This window comes from Colossoma macropomum, unplaced genomic scaffold (assembly GCF_904425465.1).
Source record: "Colossoma macropomum unplaced genomic scaffold, Colossoma_macropomum, whole genome shotgun sequence".
Lineage (NCBI taxonomy): Eukaryota > Metazoa > Chordata > Actinopteri > Characiformes > Serrasalmidae > Colossoma > Colossoma macropomum.
This window is the reverse complement of record NW_023494802.1, coordinates 32,411,532-32,438,127: the sequence shown is the minus strand read 5'-3', so window position 1 is coordinate 32,438,127 and position 26,596 is coordinate 32,411,532. Positions and strand designations below refer to the sequence as shown.

Genomic DNA, 26,596 nt, shown 5'->3' with positions numbered 1-26,596 from the left:
AAGTGGGTAAGTGCAGCGCCCGGACAGTCTGTGGTGGCACATAACAAAAACACTACTGGAGGAGCGAGAAATCCGACCGGCTCCCTCTGCATTAAAAGCCAGGTTGGGTCAGGAGTCACAACACAAATGATAAGAAGAGCCATTTTGCCTTTCAACGAAGTCAAACCACCTTGGGAGCCACAACATTTAATTTCCAGTATGTCTCAGTATGGGATAATGTCCTAGTATGGGATAATGTCCTAGTATGGGCTAAAAATATAAACGAGAGCGCAGATTTACTTCGCTCTGCTTTAAGCTTTAGCTTTAGCCGCTTTCCTCCCATCTCTGCCAGAAAACTTTTCTTCAAAACTAGAAGAGTTTCTTGTAAAATGTCTCAGCATCCGGCTGTTTTACGAGGCTGAAGTCGCTTCTCATTCGCCAGTTTCTCGTTCTAATTTTCCCGTTCCACCTTAAATTCTGCCTTAGGCGCCGAATGTAACTGCTGCACCATTTAAGGTGGAACGGGAAAATACGAAAGAGAAGCAAGTTCATTTATGCAACTTTTTAGAGAAAGACAGTCTCTCATTGCAGATTTAACCAACCGCGCTGCTTATAAATGCGAATAAGTCCTCCAAATGTTCATCTTAATCTGTTTTTTCGTTCGCTACTGGCGAGGCCAGACTTCGGGGCTATGTGACCTGCTGTCTGTTCTCAGTCGTTGAGAACCAGGGCTTTCGCGCTATGCTGCACACTTTGGAGCCGAGATTCAGCGTCCAGTCTCGAAAATACCCCCCCCCCCACACTCTCTACAACGAGACCAAAAGGGTGGCTGTAATGTACTGCGTGGACACCCATTGCCACTGGATCTTATTTCAGGGCAACAGCGCATTTTATCGCAGATGAGTGGCAGCAGCGTCTCTGAATGAGAGCCTTCTAGTTCACTTGCCACATCACTTCCATTTGATTTATTAATAAAAGATATTTTAGATAATTAAAGCAAAGTATTTATAATGATCCGTAATGCATTTACATTATGGATCATTACAAATACATTGCTTTAAAACTACCAAGTCCTCAGACAGTGGGAAGATAGAAATCATGTATAGAGAAAAAAGATGCATCGAGATGCATCTATAATCGTTTTATAATCGCATCATAGCCCTCTGAATCGTAATTGAATCAAATCGTGAGGTGCCTAAAGATTCCCACCCCTAATGTTGGGCCAAAACCATATCTCAAAACTTTGCTGCTCAAACGTAGTCTTGTGACACTCTCTGAAAACAATGTATGTCTTGTTTATTTCTTACTTTCCAAGATAATTTTTTTGGAGATGGACCAATCAGTGTTTTTGGGGCCAATACCGATCACGGTTCGCCTTTCAGCACTATCGGGCGATAGCCGATACCGATCGAGGGCGGGACTGGATGCCACATTTAACTAGCCCAATCAAAGACACAAAACATGGTTTAAATTGGTGTATTTATTACCTAACAACGTTGCAGTGAACTCGTGTGAAATAGTCTCACATCTTTAACAAAAATAGCAAAAAAAATTTAATGAAAATGGTCAATATGCCGCAGTCATAATTTGTTATAGTTATATTATTATTTTCATACTGAAATAGCAGTAAATTAAACAAAAATAAACAGTCAGTATACTGCAATCATGAAACATTATAGGCCTTGAATTATTTTCAGAATTAAGTGGAAAAGCAGAAAATTAAAATTGTCCATACTGCAAGCACACAGTTCTTATAGGCCTTGAATTTTCAGAAAAAAAATTGCAGCAAGATCAAATAAGGAAATTGAAATTAAACAACTGAGCCTGTTTTAATGGGGGGGGGGCACATGTCTACCCAACTGACTTACTGTTTCTTAATGTTGAGCATTGATGGCAGTTCATCATGAAGAGTAGCATTTCTTCTTTCTGGCACGACAGTCTGTTCCTCTTTTCAGTCAGTATATTTGAAGCAGTGCTAAACAGTCTTTTGCTGTCCACGCTTGTGCAAGGCGCAGATAGGTAGACTCGAGCATCTTCGGCAAAAGCGGCAAAGCAGGCCTTATTGCTTTGCCAGTAATTCTGTGCTTGTGCACTCCTTGGGATGTTGGTCTCTGAAAGGTAGCTGTGCACTTGAAATGTGATCGGACTGTTGCTCTCCTGTTCCTCAGTGTTTTACTCCAGTATTTCACTGTACATGGTAGACAAGGAATCTACTTGTGATACTTTTTCTTATGGCTCGTCTGTGTTGCTGAATTGACTTGATCCAGGCCTTTCTTCATCAGAACGTTACTCCTGTCTTGTTTGAGCGCTCAACACATCCATGAACTGCTCATAGAGATGAAATGATATTAAAATTTCATATCACAATTATCATGACTAAAATTATCATGATTATCGATATTATCGCGATATTGTTCAAAAGCGTTGAAAAGTAAAATAAATAAATAAATACTGATACACAAACTGATTCGTTTCACCAATTTTTATATTAACACATAGATTTGGCAGCAATATGCACTTTTTGTTTGCATAAACATTAAAAAATATAGTCAATACATTTGTAGTATTACATTTGTATTACTTAGAATACTCTGTAAAGAAAATAGAAAATGTATTATTATTACTGTTATTACTATAATTATTATTACTGTTGTACATTTTTATTATTATTATTACTGCTGTGATTATTATTATTACTATTGTTGTTGTTGTTATTGTTATTATTGTTATTATTATTATTATTATTATTATTAATTACAATAATTAGGGATTTCCCTGCATAGAGAATTAAATCTCAACCAACTCTGAGGTGGGTCTTAATGGAAAATTACTACTTCTAAGAAGTGTTGCACTCAGGGGATTTCTGTCCGAACTGCATTTGCAGCATTATTGTGCCGATGTGGCGCTGAACCCCTAATCAATACAGTGCACCAGGAAAAACAGCCAAAATCACAGAGAAATTGCGTGACCGCGCTGTGAGCTGCAGACAGTGTAGAACTCACACAGTGTGTCTCCACCTGTGGAGCTGCTTCTCTAAAAGCATTTTAAAACTAAAACATAACTTAAAATTAACATGCATCTGAGCTGCGGCAGAAACACTCGTGAAGTTTAATCTCTGAAACTCTGCTTTTCCTAAAATCAGCACACGGCGTTTACTCACGCAAGGTCCCGTCTCAAAGCACACTATCTTCCCTATGTAGTGCACTTCATGGATCATGAAATAGCAAATCCTTCACCCAAAGAGTGCAGGAAATGTTCACAATAACAATATATTAACAACAGGTTACAAATTCCCTATTTAAAACTCTGCTTGTTAATGATGATTGTGTTTGTTTGAAAAGTAGCGCACTATGTAGGGGACACTGAGTGATTTGAGACAGTGTTATTCTCTTCTCAGACAGTAAACACTGCAAGCGAGACGAGAAAGGGGAGCTGTGCAGATTGAACTTCTGCAGCTTCTTGTTCCAGAGCTTGTGTGACTTAACTCAGAGCTCATTTTGGAGACTCTGCTCCACAGAAATATATGTTAAAAGCTTTAGTTTCGATTCACAGCTGATTCACCGATTGTTTTGAAGCTAAAAGCTTCATTTTATATTATTAACGAACCATAAGCATAAGTTAAACCACACCGACCATGACATTTCTTCCCCACGGACTTCTACGTTAAAGTTAACCTTGAATTCTCTAAAAAGTAGCGGGTGGTGGTTGCGAAGATGACTCATAAGGTTTGATGTGTTGCCCCCTTTCGCCGCTATTTTCTTTCGGCCTGTTCTGCAGACAGGGTGGTCATCTGCAGACAGGGTGGTCATCTTCAATTAACTTTCCTTCTGCATCCTTATAAAACCCAAAATATGACCAAACGTCAGACTTGGTCTTCTTAGAAGGCTGAAATATCTCTGAATCTGTGTCACTACATTCCGCCATGTTCTCCCTTCTCTCCCTCTCACTCTCTGGGAGAGTGGCACCACCATGTTTCAGTGTACGTTTCCAATGATTGGCAGTAAAGGTGGCCAACAAATCATATTTAACTCCATAAGCACCTAACACACATTTTTGTTCCAGTGGACTTTGTAGCCTGTAATAGGTGCTGTTCCATCTTGTTGGAACCTCTTGTTGAAACCTTGTGTCAAGTTGTCTCAGCTGTGGTTGAATACTCTGTTTGAAGTGGCTAAAAGTCCATCTTGCATTTGCTACAATATCACTGATGCTGCATTGTGACAACACCCCTTCATTTACTACTAGCTGAAATGAATGCACCATGCATGGCAAACTTGGTAATGCAGCATCTTGCAAGGCTTTTGTGTTGTTTTGTGCTTTGTCTCTCAAGGTGACTTCTGCTATGCTTTTTGGAATCGTTCACATTTGAAACATGGCAAACTCCCCCAGAGCAGTAGATATGTAGGAGCTTGTGAATTCTCATGCAAGCAGAACTGCACTGTGTAGGGCAACATCTAAAAAGTATTTCCTACTAAGAATGGCATTCCATGGCTAGGTGAGAAATTAAGTGGCAGAATCCCACAGCCAAAAAGGGCTAGTTATCTAGCACTATAAATTCCATCACTTTGGATGTGATGCCATAAGCTTTCTGACTGTTGCTGCTGTATTTTTGGTATTGGTCAAATATGGTCTGCAGTTTGCTGGCTTATTTTTGTTGTGTTAATCGTCTTTGCTAGTTCTGCTGTCTTCTAATACTGTGTTAGCGGTGTTAAAAGTTTTTACTTTGCTTTCCCCATGAAGCATGTTAGTTTCACAAATTTTACAGTGACAAAAAAAAACTACTTGGTATGACAAAAAAAAACTGCCAGACTGATGACGTTTTCTATCAGCATGCGCAGTGAAATCCAATACCGGGTCTCTGCAGCCCTGCGTGAGACCTGCAATTTTAGTTCCGTAGTCGAATCTAGCATTCGAAAGAAAAACTGCAGGGTTTTGAGACCAAGTGGGCCTTACGCAGGGACGCAGCAGTCCTTAACTCTCAAAATATGGCTCATATGTTTTATCTCACTAATCCTGGCCGGGTGTTCAAGAAAGCACAGTTGGCCTCGCTCCCTCTGGGTGGGTAGGATGCCCCCCCCACAGCGTAGGGACAAACCTATATTTAAATTTACACAGAATCAAAATCTGGCTGCAAGAAAGTGGAAAAAAATATTCGCTATTTACATGAATACATGTTGCTAATTATCCGTAGGGCTTCTTGGATGTTCAGTACAAATTTAATCCCAACCCAGCAAAGAAAATAAAAAGCAATTGGTGAGTCTTAGAGTGCACATACAAAGAATCATAAAAATGATGAAAAGGGCCAAACTTCAAAAATCAAAAACTAAAAAGTATGTTTTCACATGATTTAAGAAAATCCATGACATGAACTGGGAGGGTTAGGTGAGGTGGTATGTTATGACCTGATGTTTCAGGCACCAGACAGAGTATTTCATGGAATTGGAGCAAATGGTGCCACATATGACAGCAACATGGTGCTTGTTTCCCTGCTGAGTTTCTAACAAGCACTCACATGTGCTTTTTAGCCATTACATTGTGAAACCAACCAAACCAAACTCTGGAGTCATTTATTTCACACCAAACCACTCTGAATTACTTTGTTTACATCTCAAAGATTTAATTATGTAGATTTTTTCCCACTTTAATGTGTAGAATTGGGCTTTTCATAAATTATGGTTGTGAGTCTCATGGCTTGAGTCCAGCTCAGTTTGTTTGTTAATTTCTTTCTTTCTTTCTTTCTTTCTTTCTTATTTATTTTTTTCCAGATTAGTGAATTCCCTACTCTAATACACTTTCTAAACCTGGCAGTTGAATGAGTTGAAAAAGCTCTGTTTGAGAAAGGAAATCACCAAACTGTGCATGATTCTAGGAGTTTAAACCCAGACATGAATGTTTCTAATTTTTGTTAATGGATTTTCACTACACCTTAATTATGTTAATTGTATTGAAATAAATGATTGAACATTCCATTTTGTCACTACCAAAACAAGCACTAGCGAAATTTTAACCAAATGTTGTGATAGTGACCGTTACAGCGATGAAAATCTTAGCTAATTTTGAGCATAACTCAAAAGGGCTAAGCCCATACATGACTAGCAAACACAGTTTTGATCAGTTGTACACACATGCTCATAAGTAAGTTTACTTAATTCTAAAAAAATGTTTTGTTAGTGACCATTCTTAATGTTCCACACTGATTTTCAGACTTTGGGACACAATTACTTAAAAACAATAGAATCTAACTGTTCACTATCTGGTGATGAGGAACAGGGTTGCAGTCTTACTTCCTGCTCAAAAATGCAAAGGGTTTAGCCAAAATAAGACTCCACCTATGCACTAAAACTCTTTGTTTCGGTTGTGACATGAAAACACGAAATAACTCATGTTACATTAAATCTTCAATTTTAAAGAATTTAAAAAGATTAAAAAAAAAACATTTGAAAAAAAAAAAATCCATAAAGTACGATTTTTACAAGTTGAAATATAGAGGCTAGGGTTTGGGGCAGACACCTCCCAATCGAAATTACCCTACAAATTATGATTTTGTGTATATATTTAACTTATTACTGTATATTACTGTCTTGGGTTTAAATCATAGCATTATCCTTGTAAATGTGTGTGTGTGTGTGTGTGTGTGTATGTTTATGAATATATGTTCATGAATTTTTGTTCTTAGTTGTAACAGTGGATCTGTTTTGAATTTTAGAATGAGGCATATTCGTAATTTTCTTCATTTTTATGTTCATTTTCTTCATTTTTATGTTCATTGTTTTTTTTTATCCAGAGGTGTCCTGTGATTCACCCTCCGTTCCAAATGGCAAAAGAATGAGAGGAATTCCACCCTTTGGATATAGAAGCACTGTAGAGTTTGCTTGTGATTCTGGCTTTAAGATGGTGGGATCTGGTTCCCTGGTGTGTGACAGAAATGGATGGAATCCACCTCCTCCAACCTGCAGTGAAGAGAGTGAGTAATATTTTTCAGTGTGTGATCTGGTGTTTTGTGAAAAGTTTCCCCCTAATAGTTTTCTTCTTGACCTGTTTCCCCTAAACTTCAAGCAGGCATTTTAGCAAGTATTTTTAGTGCTGTCTTCCATGAGGACGTGACTGAATAGCTAAACAGTGATAGTATATTTGCTCCCCCTCTGTTCTAACCACAGCACACTCAGATACTGTCACCCAATCTTTTAGCATGTAATCACTGTAACTGCGGCTCTTGCACATTGCTTTGCCTAATATATCTGATTAACTCTGTGTAGGCCAGCATCTCCACTACTTAATTTGGTAGTGAAACTAGGAAGTCAGAGAGCTTCTTACTATAAACTGCAACCTATTAAGTGTAGTGTTCTCAAAATTGTAACTATATTTTTATGAACAGTTTCAGTAGATTATGAAATGCGTGAAAGCCAGTTATGATGAATGAGCGGTTTCCCCTGTATAGCACAGAACTATGGAAGCCTGTTTCTGCCACTGAAACAACTATATAGTCTTTTAGTAACTCATAATGATGAGTTTCCCATTACTGTTACGAGATGCTAAGTCCCATGACATAGCATCTCACAACTGACTTGCTATTTCATCATAATGAGATAATATCTCATAATTATGATTCCTTGTCTCCTAATAATGATACTATGACTTACGATCTCAAAGCTATGACTTGCTGTGTCATGATAATGAGATCCTGTCTCAAAATTACTACTTTGTATCTTAGTGTTTAGAACCTGGTAATTATGAGATACTAAGCCATATGAGATACTCCCATGGCATATCATTGGGGATCTTAAGTCATAAAATTTTCTCATTATTATGAGATACTAAGTAATTAAGTAACAATTATGAGAAACCTTTATTGTAAAGTACTAAATGGCAGAAATGGCCCACTTTTTGAGGGAATGGAGATATATTTCGGTTAGAGCCTTTGTTTCTTTACACTCAGTGTGATGTAGTTGTCTCACCAACAATAGAGGAGTAGTGCATAACTAAGGATAAGTTCCCATAACAAGCCTTATTGCTGATTCACCACCTCCCCAGGTCTCATTGGTGTGAATACACATTTGCTTTTAAAGCAACTACATGTGCACATTTTATAAAGTTAGCACTGCTGGCAGCAGCTGGAATTAAATCATGGCCACTGGAGCCACGGTGGCGAGCAGGCATTTGCCCAACTACTTTTTGAGTTCATGTCGCAACATACAAACCTCCGCTTTCACTAAACTGCTTGAAGCGCTGATCAGCATGAACAAACAGCATGATCAGCATAAACGAACTTCTGATTAATAAACAAACACCCACATGTGTAATTTAGTCCACTTTAGCCCTTGTAGTGCGCCATCCGAACCAAAGGAAAGAGATATGATATCACACTTTGGTGGGTCTTGTAAAAAATGAACTGGGTATGAAAACAGTCTGATGTTCTCCAGAGATGTTAGCTAACAAATATTGCTATTTGGAGCTGCACCTACTGTAGTAGCATCAAAACAAACACTGGCACTGTTCATGATCAGGTTCAGAGGTGGGTAGAATAGCCTTCATCAATACTCAAGTAAATGTATTGATACTTGCATAAAATCATTATGCAAGTAAAAGTACCTTCCCCAAAACTACTTGAGTAGAAATACAAAAGAAGCAGGTCGAAAATCTACTTAAGTATTGAGTACTGCAGTGAAACTTCTCACTACATCCAGCATTTATCAGCATAGAAATGAAGATTGTGCTGCTCTATTCTTCTCTTTTTGGGATTATTTTGGTCTAAAATACAAAGCTCTGAAGTCAGATCACAAACCAGTCACAAAGCAGTATTAATATTGCCACCATCAAAACATACTGAAATTAAACACAAAAAATGGAATTAGCCTATTTTTACAAGTTAAAATTTAGAGGTTAGGGTTTGGGGCATACACTTCCCAATAGAAATTACCCTACAAATTATGATTTTGTGTATATATTTAGCTTGTTACTGTTTCAGCTAATGTCTTGGGTTTAAATCATAACATTATCCTTGTAAATGTCTATGGTCTGAATACTTATTTTTTTACATGTTTTTTTTAATGTTGGGCTGCTGTTTGAGCTAATTAGGTAGAATGATCCATATATGTATGTTTGTATATGTTTATGAATTTTTGTTCTTAGTTGTAACAGTGGATCTGTTTTGAATTTTAGAGTGAGGCATATTCATAATTTTCTTCATTCATATTTCTGTTCATTGTTTTTTTTATCCAGTGGTGTCCTGTGATTCACCCTCCGTTCCAAATGGCAAAAGAATTAAAGGAACACCACCCTTTGGATATAGAAGCACTGTAGAGTTTGCTTGTGATTCTGGCTTTAAGATGGTGGGATCTGGTTCCCTGGTGTGTGACAGAAATGGATGGAATCCACCTCCTCCAACCTGCAGTGAAGAGAGTGAGTAATATTTTTCAGTGTGTGATCTGGTGTTTTGTGAAAAGTTTCCCCCTAATAGTTTTCTTCTTGACCTGTTTCCCCCAAACTTCAGGCAGGCATTTTAGCAAGTATTTTTAGTGCTGTCTTCCATGAGGACGTGACTGAATAGCTAAACAGTGATAGTATATTTGCTCCCCCTCTGTTCTAACCACAGCACACTCAGATACTGTCACCCAATCTTTTAGCATGTAATCACTGTAACTGCGGCTCTTGCACATTGCTTTGCCTAATATATCTGATTAACTCTGTGTAGGCCAGCATCTCCACTACTTAATTTGGTAGTGAAACTAGGAAGTCAGAGAGCTTCTTACTATAAACTGCAACCTATTAAGTGTAGTGTTCTCAAAATTGTAACTATATTTTTATGAACAGTTTCAGTAGATTATGAAATGCGTGAAAGCCAGTTATGATGAATGAGCGGTTTCCCCTGTATAGCACAGAACTATGGAAGCCTGTTTCTGCCACTGAAACAACTATATAGTCTTTTAGTAACTCATAATGATGAGTTTCCCATTACTATTACGAGATGCTAAGTCCCATGACATAGCATCTCACAACTGACTTGCTATTTCATCATAATGAGATAATATCTCATAATTATGATTCCTTGTCTCCTAATAATGATACTATGACTTACGATCTCAAAGCTATGACTTGCTGTGTCATGATAATGAGATCCTGTCTCAAAATTACTACTTTGTATCTTAGTGTTTAGAACCTGGTAATTATGAGATACTAAGCCATATGAGATACTCCCATGGCATATCATTGGGGATCTTAGCCATAAAATTTTCTCATTATTATGAGACACTAAGAAAATAAGTCACAATTATGCGATTACGGTGTGAATGCACATTTGCTTTTAAAGCAACTACATGTGCACATTTAATAAAGTTAGCACTGCTGGCAGCAGCTGGAATTAAATCATGGCCACTGGAGCCACGGTGGCGAGCAGGCATTTACCCAACTACTTTTTGAGTTCAGGTCTCAACATATAAACAGTGGCAGAGCGAATCACAATCTCCATTTCAGCTGGGAGGCACTTTCAAACCTGCCTTGGTAGGTGCTGACCTGCCGAACTTTTTTCTTTAGTTTGGTTTTGACATCCGACTCCACCCAAATTCAGATCCGCACCAAACAACTGAACTGCGCTGATTCATGAGAGAATTCAACACCAGAGCACTTCTTCGCTGTACTGTCTGTATTGTCTGCTGCTTTTAACATTTCACTCTTTACAAACACTCATATCAGTCCTGCACTGCAAGCTGCTGTAAATAAGGACAGACAAGCAATAAAATAATGCTTCGAATTTGATTTTGGCACACAGTCTCTGGAGCATATTTTTTGCCAGGTATCAGCGACTTGATCGTTTGAATTTCATTTGGTAGGCACAAAGATGATCAGCGTCTCTATTTTCTGTTTTCATGGTGGTGAATGTGAGGATCAACCGAGCGCTTGCATCCCTGCAAAACTTCTGATCAATAAATGAACACCCACATGTGTAATTTAGCCCTCTTTAGCCCTTGTAGTGCACCATCCAAACCAAAGGAAAGAGATATGATATCACAAAAAAAAAAAACAAAACAACTTTGGTGGGTCTTTTTAAAAAATGAACTGGGTATGAAAACTGTTTGGTGTTCTTCAAAGATGGTAGCTAACAAATATTGCTATTTGAGGCTGCACCTACTGTAGCCACATCAAAACAAACACATGCACTGTTCAGCGGTGGGTAGAATAGCCTTCATCAATACTCAAGTAAATGTATTGATACTTGCATAAAATCATTATGCAAGTAAAAGTACCTTCCCCAAAACTACTTGAGTAGAAATACAAAAGAAGCAGGTCGAAAATCTACTTAAGTATTGAGTACCGCAGTGAAACTTCTCACTACATCCAGCATTTATCAGATTGTGCTGCTCTATTCTTCTCTTTTTGGGATTGTTTTGGTCTAAAATACAAAGCTCTAAAGTCAGATCACAAACCAGCCACAAAGCAGTATAAATATTGCCATCATCAAAACATACTGAAATTAAACACAGTTAGTAAGTAAACATGAATGGCTAAAATGTAACAAAGTAAAAAGATTCCTTTACTTACTTTAGTAGAGTAAAAGTAATGATTTGAAAATACTCAGCGGAGTACAAATCCATCAATGTAACTAATTACTACCCACCTCTGAATAGGTGTATAATGGCAATTTTAGTCATGTACTCTGTGCCAAAGAAGACTAGAAGACTTGTTTTTTTTTTTTTTGTTATTATTGATTATTGACTTGTATTTTTTCTTATTCTAATAGGGCTGACATCACCAGAATTCTCTACTTTTTCTTCATTGGTCTTTTCATCTAAAATCTATATTATCTAACTATATATTGATGTAAGCCTTTATAAAATCTATTTCTGTGGTTTTTTAAGCAGTGCTCAAAAGAAGTCTTGGGACACTCTTCGAATACAATTTGTCTTTTTAATTTATTACTTTTCATGGTAAATGTATAATCTTTTTCATTCGTATTCAGAAAAGAAAATACAGATGTTTTCAGCAATAAACCTACTGTAAACTAAAAGAGTAAGCGATCAACATTCAAAGCAGAGAGATCACATTGTGTCCTGATAAACAAAATGTTTAGCTCCTCCACAATTCAGTAAATAAAACAATTTCAGTCACAGGAGTATTAGCAAGACATTTATCGCACACTCAGTCAGCTTGACAGTTCTTTAAGAGGCTAAGCAAATTTTATGCAGTTTGTATACAGTATATACAGTTCCTGATTCTGTGTTGGTAACTGAGTGCAAAAGGAAGGCAACCCCCATTCAAACAGTAGATACACCAACAGGATTTGGTATTCTCCTCAAACATCCTTGCTCCTGCGATTTGGCTTATAACGTTTAGGGATGTTTCCCCCACCCGGGTTTGTCAGTCCAGAAGTAATCCACTTTGAGTAATGAGTATTCAACACATCAGCTCCACAGATGCCATTTCTTTTCTTGTTTAGTTCCCAGATGGCATATACACTGGTCTGCACCAAGTGCCTCTACCTGAATGCGTGCTCAGTTTTTAGCTTCTTGTTTGTCTTCTGTGAAGGCCAGTGAAAAAGGGTCTTTTCGTGTCCCTAACTCCTTGAGGTACCAGATGTAATGCCTGACAGAGATATCTTCATGACATATACTTGACACAAGTTAGGACAGTATGTGAGAAGTTAATAAAAACAGAGAAGCAGTGCTAAGTAAGTTCTGTTTGACCTGTATTCAATTTTTAAAATGGTAGAAAAACACAATATTTGATGTTTTACCTTATGAACTTGTTTTTTGTAAAAATATGCTCACTCCAAATTTAATGCCTATGACACACTCAAATAGTTGGGGCAGGACCATGTTTACCACTCTGTTACATCACCTTTCCTTTTGACAACACCTAATAATTGTTTGGGGACTGAAGACAACAATTGATCCAGTTTTGAAAACAGAATATTTTGCCATTCTTATGTTTTACAAGTCTTCAGCTGTGCAACTGTGTGAGTGCTTCATTGTTGTGTTTTGCACGTTTTCATAGTGAGAAAGGTGGGCTGCATGAAGGCCGATCTGGCACCTGAGCTCTCAGATTACACAACCATGCTGTTTTAACAATCTGGATAGTTCTTTTCTTCTTTGGCCCAGAGAACACGACCTCCATTGTGTCCATAAAAGTTCTTAAAGGTTGACTTCTCAGATCACTAAACACATTTCCACTGTTCATCAGTTCTTTCAGAGGAGCTCAAGCCCAGAGAAGTCCGCAGTGTTTCTGGATGCTGTTGATACATGACTTCTGCTGTGCGTAGTACAGTCTTAACCTGCATTTGTGTGCTGTTTATTAACAATGGTTTGTCAAAGTATTCCTGAGCTCATGTGGTGAGATCCATCATGGATGCATGCCAGTTTTTAATGCAGGGATCGACGGTCATCCTTCAGTTGTGGGTTTAGGCCATGCCCTTTACACACAGAGATTTCTCCTGGTTCCCTGAATTTGTTGTTGATATTATGCACCACAGAGGGTGAACGACCTAAAATCCTTGCAAAATAATGAGCAACATTTTTTTAAACTTTTTTTAAATTTTTGGCTGGTCCATTGTTGGCGGAGAACCTCAACATGTCTTTGCTCATGAAGTACTTAATCTTTCCTGGGTGCTCCTTTTATACCCAAGCACGATTGCATCACCTGTTTTTTGAACATTTCACAACGTTCCTAGTCTTAAATTCCCCATTCCCAAACTTTTTGGGACATATTGCTGACATCAGTTTCAGAATGAGCGCATGTTCACAAAAAAACAAAGTTGTTGTTTGAAGTTGTACTGTTTCTGTTCAAATACAGGTTAAAGTAGATTTCTAAATCACTGGTTTCTGTTTTTATCTGCACTTCACATACCATCTAAATGTTTTTGGAATTGGGTTTGCAACACCCTGGTACAAAAGAGGCTACATTTGATAATGTGTAACAGTTATAAAATGACATACTTCTGAATATGGTAATGCACAGGTTCCACAAATTGAATAATTCTAGAAGTGGTAGAGATGTCCTAAAACTAATTTTGAGCGCTGCATGTCTATATAAACCTATAAATTGACCATACAGCAGAACTGTCCATTTTCAATAGACTATCCTTTTATTCTTGGAAGGCGGTGTATTTTGTATGTATTGCGCATCTTCACATCTGGTAGTTCTATTTCAGTTCCATGTTGCTGAAAGTTAGAAGCATCTCTACCTCTCTAACTCTCTGCATGATTTCATGCTTTTTTTTTCTTCTTCTTCTTTTTTTTTTTAATTGTTTTTTTAAATAGTTTTAGTACAAGAAGTCTCAACAACAACAAGTACAACAACTACAGCAACACCACCTACTAGACCCACAAGTCCAGCTCCTAAAGGTGGAGTACTAGGAATATCTGAGATTGCTCTGACAATTTTCACAAATTTCTTATCATTAGTGCATGTTAGAAATAGGCAAGATAATACTAAGTGAAATGTTTTCATAATACACAGTTAATGCTGGTGCTTGGTTCTTGCCAGTAAAAGAACAGCTCAATGAAAATCCCAGTGTCCTCATTTTACCACCTTACTCCAAACGACTACAGTGGCATCAACAAGGGCTTTTTTGGTTTCTGAAGGCCCTGTCCACTCGTGTGTCCAGACAGATTCTCTGTATTTTTTTGTTCTGTCTGCATAATACTTAAAACAGTGTCTTTTTAAAAATGCTCTCAAGGATGGTGATTTATTTTTGAAGCTGCGTTATTTAGTGATTTTCAGGGTTCCATGTGGATGACCAAAACACAGATATAATCCCACTAACTTGCACATGGCTGTTGCTGTTTTCATACATAACCAGATTTTATCTTCTCCTGGTGGTGGTCTCTGGCAGAAACATGGCTGATGACTGATTTGTTTCTGTGGCCTAGGCAATATGGGGGTGATTTTGGGGTGACAGTATGCTTATAATTGAACTTTGCTTTGCTTTACTTTTACATTAAAACATAGTGCGGAGGTGTCAATGTACTGCACTCTTTTCTTTTTGAATAGCATGTCAGCTTGATTCAAATCGATTTGAATGTTAAAAATACCTCAGTGATTCTCAGTAAATTCAAAAGGAATTTAAAGCTGTAAGCTGCCTTTCGGTTGTTCAGAGACAGTCTTGTAGCCTTACAGCATAAACGTCCGCTCACTACAATGGGGTTGGCTTTCTTTTGCTCTTTTTAAGCTTTTATTTTCTAAATCTTCGAATCTGTGTGAAATATTGAATTAAGGAGGTCAAAGCCTACTTGCCAGTATCATTTTGTAAGGAAATGTGATTCAGCTTTGTGACATGCTGTGTGTTTTACTCTTGCAGTGTTCTTGCTGCGTATGACTTTTAACCCTTTTCAGGCTGGCCTGCTTAAGTAAGCAGGTGGACTGAGAGATTTTCAAAAACGCTGCTGACATAGATGATTTTCTTTTTTTGAAACAGTAAAAAAAAAAAAAGTTGTCTTTTTTGCCATCTAAAGTTTGCTTTTTTGAACCAATCCTTTAAGCTATAGAAAGTAATCTGAGACTCTTTTGCTTATGCATCTAATCATTCACATCGTATAGAAAGCACCTAATTCACTTTGTAAAGAGTGCCTGGCTGACTAGCTCATCTGTTGCTGCACAATTTATAAGCCCCCTCCTGTCTACCCCATACATCAATGGGAAGGAACCACCATAATACCACCACTAATCAGATATTACTTAAGTGGTGGACCATCCTCAGTCTCAGTAGAGTGTGGTGCTGGTAGGAGTTTAGCAGACTCAGTGGAGTTGCCAGAGTTTTTAAACATCTCAGCTGCCATTTTGCCCACCTTCAACTCTGATACTTTTTTCTTCCTGTTTTTTCTTCTAGATAAGAAAGAAGATGATAATCCATCACCCAGTAAGTGGTTTCCTATTATTTGTAATAGTGAAGCACACTAATGTGTGGGATATCCCATATCCTAAGCAAGCAAGATGAGACTGATTGGGTTAAAAAAAAATGACATAGCGAGAATGGTATTGATGAGACAGTTGCAAGTTGCTGACCAAAAAGAACACAAAGGCTCGTCTCGCATTTACCAAAAACATCTAGATGACCCCCAAGACTTTTGGAATAATATTCTGTAGACTGACAAGTCGAAGGTGGAACTCTTTGGAAGAGATGTCCCGTTACATCTGGCATAAAGCTGAAACCGCATTCCACCATAAGAACATCATACCAACAGTCAAACAGGGTGGTGGTAGTGTGATGGTCCAGGGCGGCTTTGCTTTTGCAGGACCTGGACGACTTGTCTTAATTGATGCAACCATGAATTGTCCTAAAGCTCAAGCACAGTTGGGTTATGCAGCAGGTCAATGAACAGAAGCACTCAAGCAAGTCCACCTCTGAATGGCTCAAAAGAAACAAAATTAAGGTTTTGGAATGCCCCAGTCAAATCCCTGACTTGAATCCCATTGAAATACTGTGGCAAAACCTTAAACAGGCATTTCATGCTCGGAAACCCTCCAATGTAGCAACTGTGCCAAGAAGAATGGGCCAGAACTCCTCCACAGCAATGTAAAAGACTCATCACAAGTTATTGCTAATGTTTGATTGCAGTTGTTACTGCCAAGGGTGGCACAACTAGTTATTAGGGTTAAGGGGGCAGTTACTTTGAGCAAAAATAAAAATTAAAAATGAGCAAAAATAGAAGACATTGGGGCACAGCACTGTATAGGTGTGTGTGTGTGTGTGTGTGTGTGTGTGTGTGTGAGTGAGTGTATGTATCTTTTATGTATTATAAAGCTTTATTATATAAACCTTAACAATGAACACTTTGGGTCCAACTGCACAATTGCAAACTGGAAAGCCCCCCCCCATTTTACTTTAAAACAAACATTGGGGCACTAATCAAACCAGGGACCTCAAAACACTACTCCTTAAAAGCCGCCATCTAACACACTTGAGAGTTTCATTAACGTTAGGAAAGAAATTGCTTTAGTAAACTTGAATATTGAGTTGAATTGTCCGATATCTGAATCAATGAAAAAAAAATGTCTCTTGCTTACAAATTGTCTGTGTAAGAGTGCAGATACAGTTTTTAAAGATATATCTGGTTAGTCACTGGTCATTCAGCTAACTTGCTTACCATTCAAGCTCAGCCTTCTTGCATGCTTCTTTAACACATTGTTTAACATTGGACTTTTGATTGGACTTTTGATGGAATATACTCTAATCAGTTATCATTTGTTGTTTGTAGACAACGCCGGGAAAATCATAGGTGGGGTGATAGGAGCACTTGGAGTACTTGGTAAGTTTATAATAAGTGACCATTTATGATTTATATGGTGGTTTTGGTCCCATTTTATTTGGGCAATTACCATAGCTGGTCTACACATGCTTATTATTATAAATTATTAACAAACCATGTGTTGAAACCCATTTACCAGATACAGATATATGACAGGGTTACAGTTACTTATGATTAGTGCCAGGATGAGGGTTAAGGTTAAGATACTTTCGGTTTAGATTAGGATTTGGTTTAGGGCAGGTATGTCCAACTGGGTTCCATCCAGGCCAAAGCGCAGCAGGGGTTAGCATTTCCCTTGTCTAACACGCTTCAATTCACAAAGACCTTGCCAATTATCGATAGGGTTTAATAAAGTTTGTTTATTGAGGCAGAATGCAGAGGTCTGCAGTACTGTAGCCTAGGGGGACTATAGTCTGACACATGTGGATCAGGGCAAGGTTCAGTCCAAATCATGTTTACAGGTGCAGCTAGCATTGACACACTGGGGTTTTTGGGGGCACCATACTCGAAAGGTGCTGGAACTCTATTGTAAAGGATCCAAGCACATAATTTTAGTTTTCGGATTTTTGGTCTGTTTTCTACCATAAAACACAACATGGACACAGAGTATGTATTACATGTCGCTTCCCACACCATGAGCATGTTACACTTGTTTTTTTCCTCATTTTCCATGAGTATTGTTTTTTTTCTGGTCTTCCATATGATATATTGTTGGGTACCATGTAAACAGGCAGAATAATAAGCCTTAGTATGTAATAAGCCTGAGATTTTAAGGGGTTAAACATTCAAGCAGCCTTTTAATATCTACATCATTGTTTTAGAATAGTAGTGCTTTCTGTATCTGTTCATTTTAGGTAAGCGTATTTATTTGCACTAATTAATTTGAATAATTAAATACTATAAGCACAGTGTTAGAGTTGGTATTTGTTGGTTAAAAGAAAGAATAGATGTGTATTTTATTAAAGGTACCACAGAACTCATTTATTCAGTATTTTAAATTGTTCTCTGAAGTCTCTGTAGAAGGTATGGGTGAAAAATGCCCAGATGAAGTTTTACATGCCCTTTAAAACCTTCTGATTTGGCCATAGAATGAAACGAGCGATTTGTCCCTTTTATGGTGGGCTTATGAATAATCTGATGAGCTCTGCTCCGATGTGCTGGTTTACAGCGACATACTGCGATGGCTCACACAGAAGCAACGTGTTGAAATAGACACAAGCAGGAAAATAAAATTGATCTCCTTGTTAATAAGCTAGGTTGTCAGACTGTTTAGTCAACTAAGCTACTAGCAAGCTCCAACTAACTAGCACACGTTATCCATTAGGGGTGGGAATCTTTAGGCACCTCACGATTCGATTTGAATTGTGGTCTCGTTGTAGAGAGAGGGGGGATCGCTGTGTCAGTAAAGTATCTTTGAGACGGGACGTGTGCAGGTCACCTAGCAACAAGGTTTCGCCGAGCGAGTAGCGAACAAAAAAGGAAAAGAGGGACGAACATTTGGAGATGAATGGACTTATTCACATTTATAAGCAGCGCAGTTGGTTGCCTGGTAATGAGAGACTGTCACACACTAAAAAGTTGCACAGCTGAAGTCAGCTTCTCTTTCTAATTTCCCCGTTCCACCTTAAATAGTCCCGCGTTTACGTTCTGGCACCTCAGGCAGAATTTAAGGTGGAACGTGAAAATTCGAACAAGAAGCTGGAGAATAAGAAGCGACTTCAACCTTGTAAAACAGTCGAGCATGAGAGACATTTTACAAGAAACTATTCAACTATTCAACAGGAAAAGTTTTCTGGCGGAGATGGAAGAAAAGCGGCTGTAGCTGAGCTAAAGCTTAAAGCAGAGCGAAGTAGATCTGCGCTCTCGTTTATATTGTTTAGCCTATATTAGGACATTATCACATACTGAGACATACCAGACATTAAATGTTGTGGCTCCCAAGCTGGTTCGATCTTTGTTGAAAGGTCAAAATGGCTCTTATCATTTGTGTTGTGACTCCTGACCTAACCTGGCTTTAATGCAGAGGGAGCCGGTCAGATTTCTCGCTCATCCAGTTGTGTTTTTGTTATGTGCCGCCACAGACTGTCCGGGCGCTGCAATCCCGCACTTACAGGTTCCGCCTTTTTCGTTCCGTCAACATTACGTTACAAATTGAAATTTAGAAAATCGATTTTTGACATTTGTGAATCGATTCAGAATCGTTCACGTCCGCAGCTTTCGATTTGGACACCCTGTGAGAAAGCCAAAATCAGCCTCATTTAAAGATAAACATCAACCAAGCCTGTTGAGAGTTCGGTTCCATGGAAAGAGTGAAAAATGCCGACATCCCCTTGGAGCGGTAACATTACATTTTTGCATAGTCCACTGTTTTTTTTTCTTCCTGTTGCTGCGTTGATGTATGTTTATGTTTTGGTGCGTAAATATTAATGAATCAGAACTGTTATGTTACAGTTTAGGATTTTTGGAATTGGCCTATCTTACTGCCCTCTTGCAAATGTGAAGCTTGTATTAGAAGGAAAAGATATGTCAGTTCTATGTACTGAATTCTCCTTATTCAACTATGCCAGTGTACGTACAGTTTTCTGTTCTATGGTATCTTTTGAAGCTGTACAGTTGTATGCAAAAGTTTGAGCACCTCTGATGAAATGACGTTTTGTTGATTTAAGTGAAAATAAATTAACATCTACAGAGTTTTTTTTTTTAGTGCAGTTAGTGTTAATTTGCTAAATTTAACATATTGAGACTAATAAATAACTAAAACTAATAAATAAAGAAATTAAACATGTCTGTGCAAAAGTTATGGCACATTTTACATCTCATGCTGTATTTTTCTTTTTCCCCCAATATGTAAAATGTCAATGACATTTATGTCTGTTCCATGTAGAGGTTATGTTCACCTCTTTTCACTTAGAAGGTCAACACAACATATAATTTCACCCGTTTGGGTGTTCAAACTTCTGTGTGTGACTGTACAAAAAGCTTGGACTTAAGTCAGTATTCCAGTTTATATTAAATAAAGCCCTCTGTACAGGAGGTTGCATTCAGAAACTCAACACAAGAAACAACCAGAATGGCTGCAGAGTTCAAGTTCAGGCAGTAATAATTGTGTGAAGCTCAGTGGGGGACCAAATACTGGTTTATGTGGGGAATGCTCAGCATTTAAGTGCATTAAATACATTCATTTCAAATCAAATCACGTTTGTCACATTACACAGGTGTGAAGGTGAGTGAAAATCTTGCATGGCCCCCTTGTAGTACTTCAGAACAAAAAATTGTAAAAATGTATATAAGAAAAAAGATACATGTATACACAGGGGATAGAATATTGATATAGAATTCCAGATTATACAAGATATGGATCTATATTAGTAAGTATAGATTTGCTAGATTGAAGTTACAGTAAGATCAGAGTGGGTGTGGTGTAGATTGTCCATGGAGATCATCATTAATCATGCATCATAAATAATTTTGAATCATTCATCATAAAACTCTTACTTTGCAGGAATTATTGTTGGGTTGTATTACTACAAAAAGCGATCGTAAGTGTAATGCCATTTTCTGTTTACTGTTTTTAGCGTGCCTGTCGCTCTTAATTCTGCAAATGGACAAATTGTTAGTGAAACCTTTTTGATCATGATGAAACTGTACAGTTTGTCCATCACATTATCATGCATTATGACATTCTCACTGCTTGCAGCTTGTTGTAACAGTTATGTGTCTCTTAAATGTGAGCCCTAACATTACGGCTTTTTTTCTCCCAATCTAACCTGCTTAAGTCAACCCTCTGCGCTTTGGAATTGTTGTATTTAGTAGCATGGCATTCATTGTTTTATGTGCTTTTTAATATTGCTCTTTATTCATTTTCAGTATGCACACACCATGTTCAGTGGCACTCAAAGAGCACAAAATGCTTCTCTTGCCTAGAAATGGATAAAAGATAACATCAAAAAAATTCACAGTAAGGTCAGGAAATTTGACACAGGGAAAAAAAAAAACAAAGACTGGATGGTGTGTCCTACTTTAAGTTATGGGAAGAAGGGTTTTCTGCAGAATTGGTTAGGTATTGGCGAAGTGGGCTAAAATTTAAGCATATTTGAGTATTCAACCATGCCCAAAGTGACCAATGCTGGACTTTTGGGTTGCAGCTCTACACGTGGTTACTCTGGAAATGTGGCTAAAAATGAAGAGGGTGCGTTATAGCATGCCCGCAATCCTGGTAAGAAAAACAGAATATGTGTGTGTTTCTCTGTCTTGTCAGAAATGAGTCATTAGAGCAGTGGATTGGCTGTGACGTTAGTGTTAGTGGTAACACTACTATCGGTATTTGACTCAATATCAAGTCTTTCTAGATGTACTGCTCATGTGACTTGCCCTCATTACTATAACAGATGAATTGTCTTGTTCATTTGATTTCAGTCCATTTTCAGTCTGTGTTCATGCATTCTCTCTTAAATAATTTTTGAGGTTTTTAGCTGATGAATCTTTTAGCAATGCAAAGTCAGTGCTGAATAACGTTTGAATGGTAGTGAAACTTGGAATGTCTTGTGATTTTTAGTAGGTCACAAAACGAGTCTGATAAATCGTAGTGACTGGTATTTATGGTTTTATAGTCTCATAGTACAAAGGCATATAGCACTGTGCAACATCAGAAACCACCCTTTATTTAATCATTTATTTACTTTCCAGTCAAAAGTTATTAATTTTCAGCATCAGGAAAATAAACAGAAAACATATTTAACAGGTAATTACACAGAAGCCACAACAAATGAGTTTTTGTGTTTTCAGTGTTTAGTGTCCACACCTTGCCTTTATTACAGCTTCAATTTTTTGGGAGACCTGCTTTCAGTTTTTCAAAGAAATTTGCAGGGATATTTTCCACATTTTTCCATATTTTCTGCTTCTCACCATCCAAATAATTCCAAACATATTCGATGATTTTAAGGTCTGGACTCTTGGTTGGTCAGTCCATTGTACTAAGAACAGCAGCAGCTTCTTCTTTTTGTCTTTTTACTTTTCTCAGTAAGGGCTTCTTGACAGCTACACATCCTTTCAGACTCATAGTGTTGAGTTGTCTTCTGACAGTGGAAGAATGGACAGAAACACTTGTGGAGTGGAGCTTTATTATCACTGATCTCTCAAGCATGAAGGCTTAAAGTGCTATTTATCTGATGAGAGTTTTGGTGGTTTGCCAGATCTTCCGTGGTTGTTAGTCACATTTTCTCTATAATGTTTAATCACTTTTTGAACTCCAGTTTTGGAAACTCCTGTGATTTCACTTCATTTTTTGGATTATCTGATATCTCCTCAGAAATGTCTCCTGAAGAAGAAATGATTTAGTGGCTAATTTTGACTGGATTTTATGTAAATGAAGAGTGGTCTCTCTTTTTGCGCAATACTATACATATGCATAAGTGTGCAGGATAATTCACAGGCAGCCGTTTTTGGAGAAGTGTTTGTCAAAGGCTATTAATCTGACCTTCTTAACCTGCTACAAGCTTCTAATTCACAGCGCATGGAAACACGCTTGTCCAAAATGTTCACATCATGTGTTTTTAAAATGACTTTTTTTTTTTTTAGATCTGTGGATCATACTCTGCCTCATTCCAAGCCTTAGCGTCCTCCTGCTTTCATAAGTTCGAGGAATGCCTTACATGAATGATGTGGATTTACTCTTCGGCTGCTCCACGGATGCTCGCAAGCTCAGCAGGACAACTTCTCTAGTTTATTCATGATCGTTAGTGTCCGTTTTCTGCGATACAGATTAAACATAAATGTGCACTTTGCTCTAGATTGTTATGTTTAATCTGTCTCTCAGAAATTAGCCTTTTTGTCCATACTGATCTGAACTGGATTCGAGTTTATGAAGAAGAGGTGAGAGTGCTTTCAAAGCGGTATCACCTGAATTATTTGTGCTTAACCCCTACAGTAATTCCTCTCCTGCAGATTTGATCAAAGAAAAGTCACAGCTGATTTTGGCCTAGATTGTCACATTTTTTTTCCATGTTAAAACCTGATGTTGGGGATTAAGTTGCATCTCTTGCACTGAGTTTTGTAAAATAACAATGTAAGAATGTGCGTTCAGAGATGAAAAGGATTTTATGTATTCTGTTTATATTTATTATTTGTAAAACATTGGAAACAGATCAATCTTAAGAAAAGAGTGGGTATTTTTCAGTCTTCATAAAGTAAATCACTATGGTTTAAAGTGGATTTCCACCATTTTTTTCCCCAAAGTTTCTGTAAAATTCAGGCTTTGTCTTGAAACAATGGTAAAGACATCAGACAGTGTGTTTATAACCATTTCATATAATACCTTTAGCATCAAAAGCTTTAAACATCTGGCTCCTGTCACCACCACTGTGAACAGTCCTGTCTCTGTAGAACTATCGGTGAAATATTGGTGGATATCCCGTTTAATCCCGCAAGAATTGACTGTCACTCCTGTCCTTTTTAGTGGCGACCTTCTATGCGCAATCAACTACTACTGGATTCTGTCGTGCTTGTGGTTCTCTTGATTTTTTTTGTACAGATAAAGCTATACTCAGACAGGCGCATAGCCTTTTGCAATAGATTCTGCATGTATCCAAGTTTAGATTTAACCAAAAAAAAAAAAAATTATGTTCATTGTGCCAGTCTTACTTACGTTTGAGAAATTAAATTTGCCACAGGCTTGTTCTGTAAAACAGTCTTACCTGTATACCCTAATGTCTTGAATGAGTTAGTGATCTGAAACTGTGCTTTAAAAGTAGGATAAACTCTCTTGGAGTGCTTTCAGGAATGAAACGTGGTTCTCTGTGCTCTACATTAGTGAAGGTTCCACAGAGTAGTTCAGTTTCTGTTCAGATTTCACTTGTGCCTTTGATTTCACATGTGAAAACACCCTCACTGTTTCCTGTATTAGATGCAGTTTTTGTGATGTATAAGTTTAAAGTGTTAACTTTATGTTCAGTTTGCAGCTGCACTGCCTGTATTATCATATAGCCTTGAAGGTATTATTATGATTATTATTATTATTATGATTGATATTGTTTTTAAGCTAAATATCACTGCTGAATAAATTCATAGAATAAGAAGTCAAAGATGGCATCACTTCTACATTCGTATCCTCTGTTAAATGGGAAACATATGAGGGAAGATATGTTATAACTTTACAGAAGAAGGACAAAACCTACTTTACGTTTAATGTAAGCCAATGGAACCAGACTTATTTCCAAGTCGTTTTGGGCCATTTGTTTTGGTCCATCATGCAATTTACACAATGTAAAGGACAACAGGCACTTTCAAATTATGTAAAAAAAATAAAATAAAAATAAAAAAAAACTGAAAAACGACAACAGTGGAGATACAAGGTTTTGTTCCGACAGCACCAATATGTTGATTTTGCATAAACATTGAGCCGTGAAATTTATCGCAACACCTCTGACCTTGAAATGATTATTTCAGGCTTTACAGGGACAATCACAGCTGTGCACAGACACAATATTTTCCCCCCACCTGACTCAGTAATGTTGTTTCTTTCCATTTTAACAATTCTTACATAGTGCAGCTTTTTTTTTAGCAGAAATCCTTTTTTTTCCCCTTTTCTGTGGTCGACCAGATGTCTGTTCATGAACTCAGTAATTAGTTTCTTTGCACAACTGTACTCTGAAAAACCTTAAGGAAGCTAGTCTTCCATGCCCCCCCCCACCCCCCAAATGTGTAGGTTTTTGCACCAAACATGATTTACTCACTAACTTGACAGCAAACAAGTGATAGCCCAGCTCTGACCCACACATACTACATTCATTCGGCTCACATACCACCGAAGAATAATAGAGATGCCTTTGTCCAAATCTGGGTGCCAGAATGTTAATTCAATATTAAAATATTCAGTTCACAAAATTTTAAATCTAGTGTGAGACAGACTATGTTGGACTGTGTATTTTGCGTACAATTTTAAAAAGGGTCCACAGGGCTTTAAGGGTTCTTTAAAAAATGGTTCTATATAGAACTGTGAACACACAAAGAACCATTTGCATGATTAAATGGTAAAGTAGTTCATCAGATTGATGGAGAATGTGTTGTATGTGGTTCAATATAGAACCCCTGAAGAACCTTCTTTTTTGAGCGTAGTCATGTGTATTTGCTAGAAGTGCCCAGATCAGTTATAGGACATGTGGGCCAGTTCTGGCACACAGGCAGTTTGCTGACAGCGAGCCAGCAGTTCCATGTGTTTGCCAGAAGTAGCCCAATCCCCATGCTATCTAGTTCATCTGAAGTACTCTATGAAGGCAGACTTGTTTTACAACCGGATGATCCATCAGTCATGCGTTTATGACAAATGAGGATGTTACTGTGGAACGGCTGGCTGAAAATGACTGGAGTTGTTGAGAGTATCAGCCTGTCCTGTGGAAAGATGTGTGCATGTACTTAGATGCTACTCTGGAGTTTAAAGAGTTTTAGAACACTTTTCAGTCATTGTGTGACTAAAATTTCATGGACCCTTTTTACTTAATTTAACACACTTGTCTCATGAAAGGAGGGATTTGTGTTTGTCACATGACTGGTGGTACTGTATGTGTTTATAATTTTCAGTTATGAAGGGGTGTGTCCAACCATAGACTGCTGAAGTCATCGGGCCAATATGCAAATTAAAGTAAATCATGTTCAACCTCTAAGTATTAAACACACGACTATACAGACAATATTTCAATGAACTGGCATAAACAGTGGTATAAGGTGTATGTGTGTTTTAAGTGTCTGTGCAGAGTTAAGAAGTAGGCCATGTCACATGAGGGCAAGGCAACTGTGAAATGACCTTACAAAATACAGCAGAATAGTATAATTTAGTTGAAGCACCTCTGTGTACCTTCGTTGAGGAAGTCTATGTTTGTCACATGATCGGAAATATGACAAAAGGGCGTGCCCAACCCAGGAAACTTGTAAGAATAAACTTTGTGTAAAGGATGTTTCATCACCCAGAGAAGTGCAGCTCAAAATTCTCCATAAAAACATGGAACTAAAACAGTAATGAGTACATCTGCACATCTGCACAGGACTGGATTCTGAAACCAACAAAAATGTAACACTAAATCACAGTATTAATGTACACCATAGTAAATTCACAGTAAACATACATAGCTCAAAGAGTTGTGGGTGAAGTCAAGTGAAGTTAGGGCCAACTGGTCCTAAAGTGGCATTTTGTTCATTGCCCCTTCTTCCCCAACATTTCTGATGAATGAAAGTAAAATGTAGACTGTCATTCAGAGTGGTCAAAATTGTTCATAGTGATGGTGATAGGAACCAGACATCCAAAGCATTTAATGCCTCTAAAGCTTCCTCACAGCAAGTTATTACACAAAATGGTTATGATGGGCTGCATAATGCCTGAGGCATTGATTTAC

General features: G+C 37.8%; 1 protein-coding gene across 10 annotated transcripts in view; it reads left to right on the top strand.

The window, feature by feature from the left end:
- Nucleotides 1-24,292, top strand: part of LOC118822344 (membrane cofactor protein-like) — a 29,882-nt gene extending 5,590 nt beyond the window's left edge. For 2 of the 10 annotated variants that reach the window (XM_036591329.1, XM_036591328.1), the window contains exons 7-14: nt 6,761-6,940; nt 9,196-9,375; nt 14,232-14,309; nt 15,794-15,823; nt 17,163-17,213; nt 20,716-20,752; nt 21,359-21,429; nt 22,791-24,292. In XM_036591329.1, the coding sequence (XP_036447222.1) occupies nt 6,761-6,940; nt 9,196-9,375; nt 14,232-14,309; nt 15,794-15,823; nt 17,163-17,213; nt 20,716-20,752; nt 21,359-21,413 (611 nt within the window). In that variant the 3' untranslated portion in view covers nt 21,414-21,429; nt 22,791-24,292. The remainder of the gene's footprint in view (nt 1-6,760; nt 6,941-9,195; nt 9,376-14,231; nt 14,310-15,793; nt 15,824-17,162; nt 17,214-20,715; nt 20,753-21,358; nt 21,430-22,790) is intronic. The other 8 variants (XM_036591335.1, XM_036591332.1, XM_036591330.1 and 5 more) reach the window with 8 other exon arrangements.
- The last annotated feature ends 2,304 nt before the right edge of the window (nt 24,293-26,596 follow it).